Below are 14,889 nucleotides of genomic sequence, written 5' to 3'. Positions count from 1 at the left end.
ACTGTCCAAGACAAGCATGGGCAATGTTTTAATTAAGAACTGTAGGTTTGCATAATTAAATTGCTCATGTGCGTATCATTCATAAGTGAGAATGAATACAAAACTATAGCTGGTTTGCACTGCAGTTAAGAACTCATTGCTTGTACTTTTAACTTGGAGATAAAACACATTCTATTTAACTGGTCTTATTGTCTTGTACAATAAATTTTGAGTTGCATCTTCAAATGAGAAAAATCCCTATTCTGGAATTATAGTCTCACTGCTGTTAATCTTGAAGTGGTCCCTAAATATCAAAGAACTTTGAAATAATAAGCTGAAAGCTAGTACTTTGCAATTGGGCAGTTGAATTCAAAAAGCTTCTTACAATATGTACATTGAATGGTTTGGCTGCATTTGTTCGTCTGGTTTCCATATGCGTATCTTGAGTTTGGGACTCAAGATGATTGAATTCAACATTTTCTCCTCAATGGCTTTCTGCAGGGCTGAGCAAATATTCTTCATAAACAGAATAACAGATTATTCAAAGTACTTATTATTTTATGGATCTTCTTGCCCTTCATTTCTCAAAAAAAATCTCACGATTCTTTGAAATTTTTCATTAACTCTTTCCTCCCAAAATGTCCTAGAATACTGTGTTTCCCCAAAAATAAAATCCTGTCTTATATTTTTTTGAACCCTGAAATAAGCGCTTGGTCTTATTTTCAGGGAGGTCTTATTATTTTGGGGTGCATGGAGCAAGATGGGGATCCTCTTGCCGTCTTATCTGATTTCTAGCTCTGTGTTTAAATATTTTCGGGGAGGTCTTATTTTTTGGGGGGAGGCTTATTTTAGCGCATGCGCTCAAAAGCCCAACTGGGCTTATTATCGGGGAGGTCTTATTTTCGGGGCAACAGGGTAGATATAGAATGAAACGTTCAAGGCACTGATGCTGAAAGAACTGAAGCATGGGGGAATTTTTGTAATATTCCTAAAGGCTACATTAGTTGCTATATTAAGAAATCAATTTCTCTCCTATTCCTATTTCTCTCCTATTCAATGAGAATTTTGAAGGTGTTGAGTTTGATAATTAAGAACCAATTCCACTTTGCTTTTCTTTGAAAACTAGTAGTAAATTGGAATATTTTCTACCAAAACACAAACAATACAAGAAACTTTACACTAAATGTCCCTCCCTCTCCATCAAAACCAGAAGTTAAATTAAGAGCCAACAATATTAAGACTTTTGCTATTTTTTTTCCTTTTGTTCCTTTTTTTCCAGTGCATTCACTAATAATCTCTATACAGTTTTTAATATGCAGCCTACATTCTGTGTCTCGGGAGAATAACGTAACTAGTTTATTATTTTATTAGAATGGAAAAAAGCAAAACAGATCTCTCCCTCCACAAAAAAGCAAACCTAGTCTTCTACTTTGGGAAATTTTCATAGAGCCTTCATAGTCTGTCACTTATAGATGCATGGGGATTTTTTAGAAAATACGGGGAAAACATCAACAAATAAATATAGTAGCCAATCTTAAATGCACCCACAGTTAACTTGTAGACTTGATCAACTACAGACTTGCTTAGAGGCAGTCTTCCTAAGAAATCTTGAGCTACAGGGAAAAGGTACTGACCGAAATGGGTGCCATTCTGGCTGATAAGAGGAGTAAAAGCTGATATATTATTTTGATATGAAATGGATGCCGTTCATTTAAAAATAAGTGTGAGATGGGAAAAGAAGTGCAGATCAAGCGCTGGTCCCATCCTCTTCAATAACTCGGTTCATGCTGGTGCCATGAGTTATGTGAGTTACTGGATTTCCACTGAGGTCTCTGGTGCTACTGTGACGTGACTGATCATTGAGCCGATGGGAACTGCTATGCCTGGAGTGGTCAGTCAATCGGGACATACTGCCATGAGGTAGTCGATCTTCAATTCCACGGTAACTGCAGGGGGTATATCTAATTCATAAAGACTTATCTGTTTTAGTAATACAGATACATATACATTGAAAATATTCCAGTTACCTCCCAAATATATAAATTAGATAAGCAAAACTTAGATGTACTGCAGTTTAATCCAAACTTTCTCTTCTAGAAAACTGGGAGAATGGATGTCAGGGAAACCTCATGGGCAAAATGTTCTAAAGCATGAATGTCGTAACAGGAAATGAGGATCTGGGTTCTCATGGGAACATAACTGACATCTTTTCCCTGCATGCATGCATGCATGAAGAAGGAAAATGCTACTTGGGGGAGATAGTCGCTAAGGTGCTCTGGGGCCAAGTAATATGGAGCTTTAATGGCCAAACCAGCACTTTGGAATTAGATCAGAATCATATTGGCAGCTGCTGCAGTAACCCCAAGAAACTGGTATAAAACCAAGATAGTAGCACTGCTAGCAGCCTGGTCACTGCATTTTATACTAATTAAAGCTTTTGAATCATTTTTCAAAGACTGATTATAAAGCATGTTATAATTATTTTGTTTTCAGAACAGCTTGATCCAAATAAGACAGAAATTGGTGCACCAATTTCAGTTGAGTGAATATCTTTCTGGTCATGCATTCATAGGTAGAATGAATGAAACATCATCCATATTTGGAGATGGAACCATTATGCAAACATTTCTGGACAAGTATCAACTCTTATCTTTGTTTCTATCTTTCCAAAGATAGGGTTAAAATTATTACTATGTCTCCAATTCATTCTGGGGCACAATGTAAAGTTGAGAATCATCCGTATATTGAGAAACTAACAGGTGACCTCTTCCAGCAACTTCTTATAAATGTTAAAAAGAAGAGTAGGGAGAGAAGGGCCATATAGTAGCCAATATTGACATATAAGGTCGACAACTCATTCCCCAGCAATACTGACTGGAGCTACCTACTGTGATAAAAATGAATCTACAACCCTCAATCATTATTGACAATCCAATAAGATACCATGACCAGTCTAATAGAACTAAGAGAGCCTCCTTTAAGTTTCCAACACAGGTTCTTTACCAGAGTAACCAATGCTCTCTGTTATTTGCCTGGGTCTGAGCCTAACTGAAAAGGAACTAAATATCCATTTCCTTTAGGTCAGTGATGGTGAACCTTTTAGACACAGAGTGCCTAAACTGCGTGTGCGCACATGCCCAAACTGGAAGGTGTGCACGTAGATGTATGCATGCACAGCAGAGACCCAAACACCAGCTGCCCTGTGGGAAGCGGGGCATCCCAACACCGGCAGGGTGGCAAGAGGTAAGATCTTTTTCTTTCGCAGAGAAACAGAAGCTCATGAAAGAAACACCACGGAGATCTGACCTGGAACAATGGCTTGTGTGCCAGCAGAGAGGGCTCTGCGTTCCACCTCTGGCACGTGTGCCATAGGTTCACCATCACGGCTCTAAGGCCCTTTGCAGCAACCAAAGGAAAAGGTTGGAGACAGGATGATAGTTCACAATATGGTTAGATTGAGAAATGGCTTTTTCGAAATGTATTACTGACAGCCATTTAATTAACAGCCAATTCCATCTTTTCTCTACCTGGCTGCCCTCCAGAACTGTAGATTTCAACCTGTAATTCCAGAATTTTCTGCATGAAATATGCTGGAAGGCATTCTACTGCTGTATTATTAAATCTGGAATTAATTCATATTTAATAACCAACTGGGTAGGATATATATATATAACTTGCATTCTGGAATGGTTATAAAATGCTCTAGACATGATTGCCTTCATTAATTAGTTATATATCACTGAATATATTACAGAATGGAATTGCTAAGAATTAGAGCATTTGACTTCCTAATTTGTACTGAATTTCTCTAAATGTGGAGATCTTGTAACAGAAACTCAACCAAAAACCGACTTCCTCAAATGATGTCCTCTAGATATGTTTCATACATTCACAATGATCTTACATTACATTAGGAATATACCAGGTTAGGGAAAGATAGCTTAAGCCCTAGAATACAACTAGCTAAATTTTATTCCAAATTAGCATACAGTAGGTAGAAGGAAGAATAACTGCATACATGTTATCATTAGGAACCTTGACTCAATCATTTCCCCTGAATTCATACTGCCCTGGCTTTGATAAGAATTTTTTTACACTTTATTACACTCTGCTTATGTATGGTATTTACAGGATAACATTTTAATTTCCTCACCTGCCATCTCGTGACCTATGCAAGCTGCCATGGTAGCTACTGACTTTGCTATGCACACTGCCTGCTTTGCTTCGCTGGTCATCCATCATAGCCAATTGTGTAGAGGAGGCATGAGTAGAAGTCCCTTGGGTGGAAGTCCCTCTGGATTTGCGAATTATGGGTGTATTTGGATCTCTCAAGAGAGACTGAGCAAAGTCGGGTTCCTGAAGTACTTGCCGGCTCTCATTAACAACCCTGGTAAATATAAATCAGTTTAACACCAAAAGGCAAATGGAAGCAGCAGCATGTAGAAGAAGCTAGGCAACAGTAAGCTCTGACTATACTACATGAATTCAGAAGTGCATATTTCTGTTATACCTGTATCATTCAAAATTAAGACAATGCATGAAAGACAGATTGAAAATGGTCAAAAATTACCATTACAATTACAGCAGTTGCACTGTATCACTCTCAGAATATTGCAGCCACCAAACAGATATAAGCTATTATGTCCTTCGGCACAATTTGGTCATTCCATATGGCTACTGTAGACTAGCTGCCATCTAACCAATATAACAAGCTTTGGGAGGTACAGTATTAATTGTACCTGGGAAATTGGTCCTGGAAAATAATGCAGACATTTAATAATAATGTTATTACAGAGCCAGCATATTGCCACCAACAATTTGGGTCCTCATTTTACCAACCTTGGAAGGGTGGGAGGCTGAGTTAACCTCAAGCACATTAGGATCGTACTCCAAATTGTGGGCAGAGTTAGCCTGCAATATTGCATTCAGTACTGCAATACTGCACCACCATGGTTTTATTGCCCATGCTATTAACATTTATAGTTCATAAAATTGCCAAGGAAAGTCACCTTCCGTTTTGGAATTCAATGACATCAATATATGGCAACTTGACCTTTTTTTTAACCCATAAATCCAAAACAGATGCTTTTGGAACTGACGAGGGGAAACAAGCTGAAAACTCAGGAATTAAAATCAATGGAAAATGTATTTCCTGGGCAGAAGAATTCAAGTAATGGGGTAGAGTTGCATACCTCCTAAAATCAAGTTTATAGTTAGAAGGTGTTTCTGGATTCATTTTTAATTCTGAAAGCACAAGTAGTGGCAGTAGGCAGGTATGACATTTATGGACTTTGGCTTAATGTATCAACTAGAAAAGGCAAATTTGCCTTCTCATATATTTCAACCTTCCCCACCTTCCAAGTATATGGACTTCAACTCACTCTTTTTTCCTGCGCCCATGAAAAAAGCTGGCCCATTCAAAGCAAGTCTTTTTACTTCCAACCCAAAAGACTGATGGGATTCCCACTATGAGGGCCATCAGATATTTCATAAGGAAGAGGATCAAGTCCGGTCGACTCATCTGGGTAACCTGTAAAAAAGAGGCAAGTGTAACAAGCAGACAAAGGGCTGTACAGATACAATTCCATGTATTAAGTCCTTTAAAAATAATTACTATAGACTTAAGTATACCCAAACCTTTTCCTTTATTATCCAAAACTGCTTATCGGAAAATCCATTTTATCCGAATGTAGATAAATCACTTTAAGTCAATTTAAATTTTATTTATTTATTTATTTATTCGTATTTCTATACCGCCCTATCTCCCTAAGGACTCAGGGTAAGTACAGCCATATAAAAACACACAAATATACAAAATAAAACATTCATCTAAAAAACTTATTATAAAGGCCAAATATTTAAAATAAGATATAAATAATAAAACCCAATTTAAAACCAAAGCTAAAATTTAGTCATTTAAAAATTTAAAACCCTAGTCCAGTCCTGTGCAAATGAATAGATGTGTCTTAAGCTCGCGGCGGAAGGTCCGAAGGTCAGGAAGTTGACGAAGTCCTGGGGGAAGCTCGTTCCAGAGGGTGGGAGCCCCCACAGAAAAGGCCCTTCCTCTGGGTGTCGCCAGTCGGCACTGCCTGGCCGACGGCACCCTGAGGAGTCCCTCTCTGTGAGAGCGCACGGGTCGGTGGGAGGCATTCGGTGGCAGTAGACGGTCCCGTAAGTAACCCAGCCCTATGCCATGGAGCGCTTTGAAGATCATTACCAAAACCTTGAAGCGCACCCGGAAAACCACAGGCAGCCAGTGCAGTCTGCGCAGGAGGGGTGTTACATGGGAGCCACGAGGGGCTCCCTCTATCACCCGCGCAGCTGCATTCTGAACTACCTGGAGTCTCCGGGTGCTCCTCAAGGGGAGCCCCATGTTTTGCAGTAGTCCAACCGAGATGTCACGAGAGCATGAGTGACCGTGCACAAGGCATCCCGGTCTAGAAATGTCCCTATTGTGATTAGGTAATAGGTTCATGTGACACTACCCAAAGAAAATCCTTGGCAATAGCACCATATAGAACTTCATCCCTAGAACTCCTGCATGAGACACATTAAAAAAGGAGTTGTTTTCTTGAACTAGTGTTCTCAATACCTTCATTTTTAATTTGTACAATTAATTTAGGAATCATTGCTGGATTGAGAATGGTATTAAAGTAGTGAGGAAAAGGCAGTTGTTCATATGATTCTACAAAAAGGTCAACATGGATACCTTATTTGCAAGCTTGCTTTATTTATATGTATGTATGTATGTATGTGTGTGTGTGTGTGTGTGTATATATTTGCATTTATATCCCGCCCTTCTACGAAGACTCAGGGCGGCTTACACTATGTCAAGCAATAGTCTTCATCCATTTGTATATTATATACAAAGTCAACTTATTGCCCCCAACAATCTGGGTCCTCATATTAATTATTTGTGCTTCAGCAATATTTGGTAAATATCAAATATTGAGCTGGACAGCCTGAACATAGAAATCTGGAGGTTTTTTTCAAACTTTCAGCTTTGTCAATGCTTTCTGAATCTCTTATGGTTCCAGGACAACGTGGTATTGAAGTTATTAGAGAAGGGCATCAAGAAATGGTTAGTCAGTGAACTGACTATTGAACCTTGTGGATAGAAACTCATCTAAAAATGCAGTGCTATAGTTTGAGCTTTATTTCTGCAATTGGTATTGTACAGTGTGTTAAGAGACAAACATTCTGTGTAGCCATTAAAAGCTAGGGGTGTTCGTTGGATTTTTGATTTCTCAAATTTCAAATTGCAGCTGCTTCCTTTAGCCCCTTATCAATAATTTAAATGACATAATAAAACACACCAGATGGTGAGAGAAAGTGAACAATTATAATCTAAGATTATTTAAATATTTATCCCTGAAGAATAACTTTACATATAAAAAAGAATGTATTTTGAGTCAAATAGTCCCTAAATTAGACTATGATGCTTCATATCAAGAGAAAAATAATCTGCTAGACTAGGAAGCTTAATTCTCAATATAAAAAGTAAAGCGCAGGATAAAAATTTACACAAAGCCATTTGGGTGGATTTGATTTAAAACATGATTTAAATCACTAGTAAGAAGACTTGATTTAAATCAACTTGATTTAAATCATAATTTTTAAACAGCAACTGTCATCTATGTCCCTCTGACCCACTTGACTCACTGACAGTCCCAATATTGCAGAATATACAGCCTCATGCTACATAACTAAGCTCCATTTCATGCTGAATAAACTAAATTATTAATGTATCTTAAATAGAAAATTATCTTTAGATAGATTTTTTTTACTCCAAAGGCATTTTATTAAAATAAATTTGATTTAAAAAAATCCGATTTAAATATAAAAATTGAATTTTTTAATTTTTTTATAAAAAATCATCAATTTTTATCCACCCTGGAAGCCATGGATGAGATCCTCCATCACCATGGAGAGAGGTATCATCTGCATGTATACATTTCTGCCCCTGCTGACTTAAAAGGCACTGTTGATGTTCTATTCCAATGATTGGATACTGTGGGGATGAAGAACAACAGATTTCAGCTAAACCCTGGCAAGACTGACTGGCTCTTGATATTTGTACCCTCTAGCTCAGGAATTATGCTTCTTTGGACTCTATAGGATTGCACTTGTCGAGCTCAGTCCAAGAATGACATAGAACAATCCAGTCAAAGTTCAGTTCCTTATTTCTTTGTACTCAATAGGTGGAATTTAGCCAGATTAAACCTTACCCCAACGGACATAGTCTGGCTGATTCTAGGGAGTGGCTATCCTAATTCTCTTCCTCTATCTCCTATCAAGCTCTATGGTTGTATGGCAAGAAGGGGCATAAGGTGAGACTGGCTCCATTATCTTATGGTTAATAATACTGTTGATATCTTTTAATTGCAGTTTTTAACATTTTGTTCTTTATTATTGTTTTTATTGAAAGCTGCCTATTGTTACTTCATTGTGAGATGGATGATTATATAAATGTCATAAATTAAAAAAAACCCTCAGGATCGTCATTTACTTATGTGCTATTCCGCATAGTTAAAAGGAGTATGCCCAAGAACCACCCCAGATCTAGTGATGGGAAACATCAAATAGACCAATACAATCTACATTTACAATCTACATTTCAAGCAATGGGCACTAAGCATTATCTAAGCCATAGTGTGGTTTGTTGGGTTTTGGCTTAGAGTTCTAGTCCCACTTTAGGCATGAAAGCCAGTTGGGTGATTTTGGGCCAACCACTCTCTTTCAGCTCAACACACCTCATAGAGTTGTTGTGAGAAAAATATGAGAAAGAAGGAGCTATCTGGAGTTATTTATAAAAATAAAGGAGGAATATTAGACAGACAGACAGACAGACAGATAGATAGATAGATAAAAAACGTGCCATTAAGTTGTTTCCAACTACTAGCAACCACATAGATTACTCTTGCTTGAACAGAATTTCTTTGGTTAGTATCAAAAGTATTTTTGACACATTTTATTCTCAAATTTCAGCCACAAAAGACTATACTACAGCATTATGATATTCAATTTATTACATTGGAATACCAAACTAGAAGAGGAGGCTGATATATTTTATGTTCAAGATTAATGTAAAATTGACAGAACATGCAAGTAAAATATGCTATTTATGATTGGAGACTGGAATTCCAAAGTTGGAAATCTATCACAAATGACCCTTTTTTCAAATATGACCTAGTGAGATATACTCAAAAGAAAGCACTATTATTCCAGAATCTTATTTACCATCTCATAACAGCAGTTTATCAGCTTAAAAGAAAAGGCATTTAATAGCAAAGCAATTGTAATTCATTCCTTCTGAATAAGTTCTATTCAAGATACTATAATAAAGATTGCTTCTGTTCATTAAACCAACCTCTCCATTTCATGCTGGTGTGTATTTCCCCCAACTACCTAACAGTCATTTCGCATGTTCAGTGTATACTTCTGATCATTTTTCATGTTTGGCAAGTGCTTAGATGTCTATCTTTATACTGTAAACCTACAGAAAAGTACTGTGTGCAATTCTATATGGACATGTTTAGTGCCTAGTGTATTTAAATTGTTTTAATATCCCCATTTATTAACTGAAGGACTTTTTATTTCAGGGCATTTAAAGTAATACAATACAAATGATTCTATTTTCTCTGAAGATCGTACCTTCTAAAAATCCACATTCATGTTCACATTCTCAATGTCAGTTTTCAGTTTTGAAAACTGGATTTCTTCTGAGTCATATTTCTAGGCAGCTAATTATGCCAGCTAGTATATTTTTATTTGATAAATATATTGCAGGAGACTGGTACCAAAGTTATAGAAAAAACAGCATGCTTTCTGCCTTGAGGGACACAAAAGGAATTGACCATAAGGAAATGATTTAAGAGATAGGCTCACTTACCTGATAAGGGCAGGGTATGTGATATTCCTTGCACCTTTCTTGAATCCATGTTGTCTCCCACACACTTCGGTAAGCTTGTTCATAGAAATAGCAGCCAATGACAACCAAGAGTGGCACAAGATACAGTACACTGAAGACGCCAATCCGAATCATAAATTTCACCAACTTGTCCTGGTTTTCCTTCTCTAAGGGAATTTCAATACGAACCCGATTTAAAGAAATGATGCCAGCAAGTAGCAAAGAAACTCCAACCACCACATACAGGCAGAGAGGAGCAAGAACAAAGTATCTCAAGGCATCTACATCATAAAGGCCAACAAAACACACGCCACTGATGTTATCACCTTCTATTTTATTCATAGCTAGGAGAATGATGGTAAGGGTTCCAGGGATGCCCCATGCACTAGCATGGAAGAGGAGGGCTTTCTTCTCAATGGCTTCACTACCCCATTTTGGGACAGCTGCCAAAAACCAAGTGATGGTAAGAATCACCCACCAAACGCTCCCAGCCATGGTAAAGAAATACAGCACCATGAAAAGCATGGTGCATGCTTTATTGTGAGAGCCCTGTGTCACTGTGGAAGCCTTGTAAGTGGCAGGGCCAGAAGCATTGCAGGCAACCCGGTCCTCTAGCAAAAAGCCAATGAAGAAAATGAGGGACACCATCATGTAACAAACAGCATAGAAGATTATGGGTCTTTCTGGATAGCGAAATCTTGTGACATCAATCAGGAAAGTCAAGAAAGTGAACAAGGTAGCGGAAAGGCAGACAATGGAGATCACACCAATGAAGTACCGTGCGAAAGAAAGTTCTTCTTGTCTAAAGTACATATTTGGACAAGGAGGGGAGCAGTCCCGTACCCGCAGGAATGTGTAGCCCAGATCGGGGTCTATTTTCAGTTCTCGAGGGCACCAAAAACCATAGTCTCTTTGCACTTCCACTGTTGCCTTTTCTGTTGGTTCCCCAGCTACATTGAGGTCAATGGGGCGAGGGTAAGGCTCATCACAGTCTGGGAACCTATAACAGCAAAACCAAAGGACTTGTAATAATTTTTAAAGATAAGCAAGCATTTCTGCCTGTTCTGGTTCTTTAAAAAAGAATTGATTTGACGGAATAGTCTAAGAAGAGATAAAATTAAATTATAGAATTCTATGGATAGAAATCAAATTTTTATACAAATTTTAGATTAATAATTTCATATATCCAACTATCAGTACCAGCTTCTTTTCAGAGGCTTATAGCTGAAGATTTGCCTGATTTCATATTAAATAGATCTAGTCAACTACATTTATCTTGATTTTTGTAGCTAACCAAGAAAATCAATCAATCAACCATCTTAAAACATTTAAATGAATAATAGAAAAAGGCTACTGCTTTGTGTGTATACTTTTGGAATTAGTAAGGATTTGGAATTTGCCATGTCCATTGCAGTTTTCACTGTCTTCAATCAATTTTAGAATACAAACACTTCAGAAACAAATCTGGAATGTCTTGCCTTACACAATCTGCATCACAGGGTCCTTTAGCCAAAACACATTGTTATTAAGAGTCAGCATAATATATAAAATATCTGAAATACTAATATATCACTGCTTAGCCAATTAGATCTAACCAAAATATACTTTTCCTGATTAAACATATAAATAACACAGATGTATTCCTATACTTCTGCTCCTGTATTTTTCATTAATTTATTGCATTCTTTTTTCAGTTTTGTCTTAGTATTTATACAACATCTTTCAACTCTACTAAATATTCTATCCCATATTTTTCAGACTTTAATTCTGAAATCTAACAACTGGACTGCAATAGTCTGTAGGCATGATTTCCCTCAGTCATTTGTACTGTGGAAGTTACGTATTTCTTTTCATCGAAATAAAGGCCAATGTAATTGCTTTCAAGTTTATACTTGGCTTCTATCTGTCACTTACAAAAGCCAGAAGAGGCTTCTATACAAGTGGTACCCCTATGTAGAAGCTGCTTCCAGTTTTGACAAAGGCAGGCTGCAGTGTCTTCCAAAAGCATTCACCAGAGCTTGCAATATGTTCTCTAAAGAAACTGTGCTTAGGATGGGCTGGAAAACATTGCAAATCCATTTTTCTAACTCCATTATTGATTAAAAACTAATGTAAAACTTTTCAAGTATGAAAATATAGCTTTGAATATATATGAGAGCAGGGAGCTCAGGACTGCGTATGACATGTTGTCTGAAAATACATCTTGCAAAAAATTACATAGTAGACGATTTTAATGTAATAGTAATTTTAAGTAGTAATTTTAATAAACACAAATCCTAAGGATTCACTCACCTGTTGCATTCCATGTCTTCAGGCCAAGACACACCAAACATCTCCATGAGCTTTGAACATTCATTATATGCTCGTTGACAAATTCTGCGACATGGGAGGGTGACTCTACCATATTCCATGCAAACAGGAGCATAGAGAGCACATAGGAATGGTCGAAAGTCTCGGGAACAATCAAGGTTTACCATAGGATGAAATGGCTATAAAAAAGAAGTAAAAATAAGAGGCTCTGGGACAATATTTCAACAACCAAATTCTATATTGTGTACTGTGATTTCTCAGAATCCTTACACAGGTTTGAGAAAACAGGTAAAATAATACATATATCTGACAAAAAAGTTCCAAAAAAAAGTTCAATAACATTAACTATTTTTTACTGTGCCATTTCTGACTAATATAACCTATGTAATTTGTGATATAAAGCTGAATGCTGCTCATCTGCCAAGAACATGATCCATCCTCTCCCAATCAGTTATACAATAAATTATATAATAATTATACAATAAGATTTATAAATTAATAAATTCCATGATGCCTACCTGTATATTACTGTTGATCTGCATCGTAATATGTTAGTAATATAATAGACCAGTGATGGTTAACCTTTTTGGTGCCAAGTGCCCAAAACGCGCAAATGCATGTGAATGTATGCACGTGTGCGCGAACCCCCAAAATGCAATGCAAGTGCCCCGCACATGTGCATGCATGTGCTCTGCCCCCCATGCCCCATTTTGGCTTCCAGGTTGGTGCAGGAGCTTTCCAGGTCCAAAACAGGGTGTGGGAAGCACCCCGTTTTGGCTTCCATGTTGGTGCAGAATGGCTTCCAGGCCCAAAACAGGGCACATGTGTGTGCACACCTGTGAATTCCTAAAATTCCTAAAATGCAATGCGAGCGCCCCCGTGCATGCGCCCCTGCACATGTGTGTGCATGTCCCCTGCATGCACCCCCCCCGCATGCGTGGCAGAGATCCAAAGACCAACTGGCCAGTAGGAGGTGTGCACATGCGCAGTGGAGCTGGGTTGGGAGAAGGCTGGCGTGCCTGCAGAGAGGGCTCTGTGTGCCATAGGTTTGCCATCACGGTAATAGGCTTTCATAAGATATACTGATAAAGCATATCAGCCAGACAAGAAAATGCTACACATTCAGACACAAACTTCCTTTCGTTGGTATGTGTGTAACTTCTTACATTTTGGGCAGTACTGGATTTATACTCCCAACTATTCAATGCTGTATATTCAGTCCAAATTAACTGAAATGTTACATCTAAAATATTGGACACTTAAAATATCAGCTTACTCTAGATAGAAAATAATTTTAACGTAAGTACGAAGGATTCTACCCTTCTTTGGCAATATATGTATTAAACCAGAATTCACGTTCAGGTTAAGAATTCTTTAGAAAACAGATACAAATATTAAATGTTTAGATAGTGTATTCAGTCCAGTATCATTTTTACGTAGAGAACTTAGAGAAAAGAGGTGGGGGAAAATAAAAGAAAATTAGGCAATAATACTCAGTTGAATATTGCTTGAAAAACAAATATGATACAAATGCAGACATAGATGAAGAAAATACTGTACTGATAATGGGTTAGAATATTGACTGAAATGACTAACAAAAAAACTCATTTAGTGGTGCTTGAACAAATAATTCCCTCTTAGTTTGGTCGTTTCAGAATTTTTGAGGATGTAATAACATGTATGGTATCTAGAATTATTTGGATGTAGGCAGCATCTCAATTTCATATCCCAATATTGTTATACAATGTCTAGACATAAAAAGCACTGGAAGACAAGCTGTCAGCACGCCCAGTGACGGGCAATATTCCCAATGAATGCATAGTATTAGAGTAATGCAAATTCTGAATAACCAACTATGCAGAAAGTAATTCTATCAGTCTCTTACTCCTTCAGTACTTTAAATGCAGGATTTAGGAAAAGCATTAACTCAATGACCAGATTTTAACTTGAAGCAAAAGCAATATATTATGAACTAAAATTTCAGAAATTATTACAGTATAGAATCCTTACAAAAACAGCACGGGTCAACAAGTTTAATGGGGGGAGAGGGTCAACAATACGAAATAGTAGAAGATAAGGGAGAGAAAGAGAAGGAATATTTTAAGAATACCTTTTTTAGCTTGAAATTAAAAAAAATAAATATATATCATGCGAAGAAAAGCATATATATAAAAGCAGCTAGCAGCAAAAGGCTGCTTCTATAAGAGGGCAAAGGGAGCTTTATTCAAATAGTTTTTCTCTTTACATTTTTAATTAGTATGCTCCATTATAATCAGTTTCAAGTTAGAGTTTATGTACCTCTTCTGCTTTATTTTTTAATAAAAATGAATTGTATTTTAATAGGATTCTTGCCTATGCTTATATTTATTTTAAACAGATTAGAGGGAATATTCATATACTGGATCCAGTAGCATGATATTCTACTTCCTTTGTCCTTCCTCTAAGAGAGAAAATGTCAAAATATAGAGTCCAAAAAATACAACTGCCCACATTTCTTTAGTAGCTCACAATCAATTATATAATGTACAAAATATAAATTAATTCAAATTTCTTATGGATAATTCCTCTTGAATGCATGGCAACTGCTCATGTGTAGGCAAGCAAAATTTCTCTCCTTCCTCCTTTCAATTGCATGTATTCTGAATTTCAGTTGAAAGCTTTGCAAAATTAGAAACTAAACAGAAACTCAG

General features: G+C 37.1%; 1 protein-coding gene across 3 annotated transcripts in view; it reads right to left on the bottom strand.

The window, feature by feature from the left end:
* Positions 1-216: 216 nt before the first annotated feature.
* Positions 217-14,889, bottom strand: part of FZD3 (frizzled class receptor 3) — a 31,134-nt gene continuing 16,461 nt past the window's right edge. Inside the window, exons 3-7 of one of the 3 annotated variants that reach the window (XM_058164766.1) lie at positions 12,182-12,378; positions 9,872-10,889; positions 5,361-5,509; positions 4,133-4,366; positions 217-1,925 (exon numbers count right to left, since the gene is read on the bottom strand). In XM_058164766.1, the coding sequence (XP_058020749.1) occupies positions 1,727-1,925; positions 4,133-4,366; positions 5,361-5,509; positions 9,872-10,889; positions 12,182-12,378 (1,797 nt within the window). In that variant the 3' untranslated portion in view covers positions 217-1,726. Of the gene's footprint in view, positions 1,941-4,132; positions 4,367-5,360; positions 5,510-9,871; positions 10,890-12,181; positions 12,379-14,889 lie in introns of those variants that run through there. The other 2 variants (XM_058164765.1, XM_058164767.1) reach the window with 2 other exon arrangements.

Source organism: Ahaetulla prasina, chromosome 1, assembly GCF_028640845.1.
Source record: "Ahaetulla prasina isolate Xishuangbanna chromosome 1, ASM2864084v1, whole genome shotgun sequence".
In the NCBI taxonomy this organism is placed as follows: Eukaryota; Metazoa; Chordata; class Lepidosauria; order Squamata; family Colubridae; genus Ahaetulla; species Ahaetulla prasina.
The sequence above is the reverse complement of the archived record's forward strand: the minus strand, read 5'-3'. Positions and strand labels throughout refer to the sequence as shown.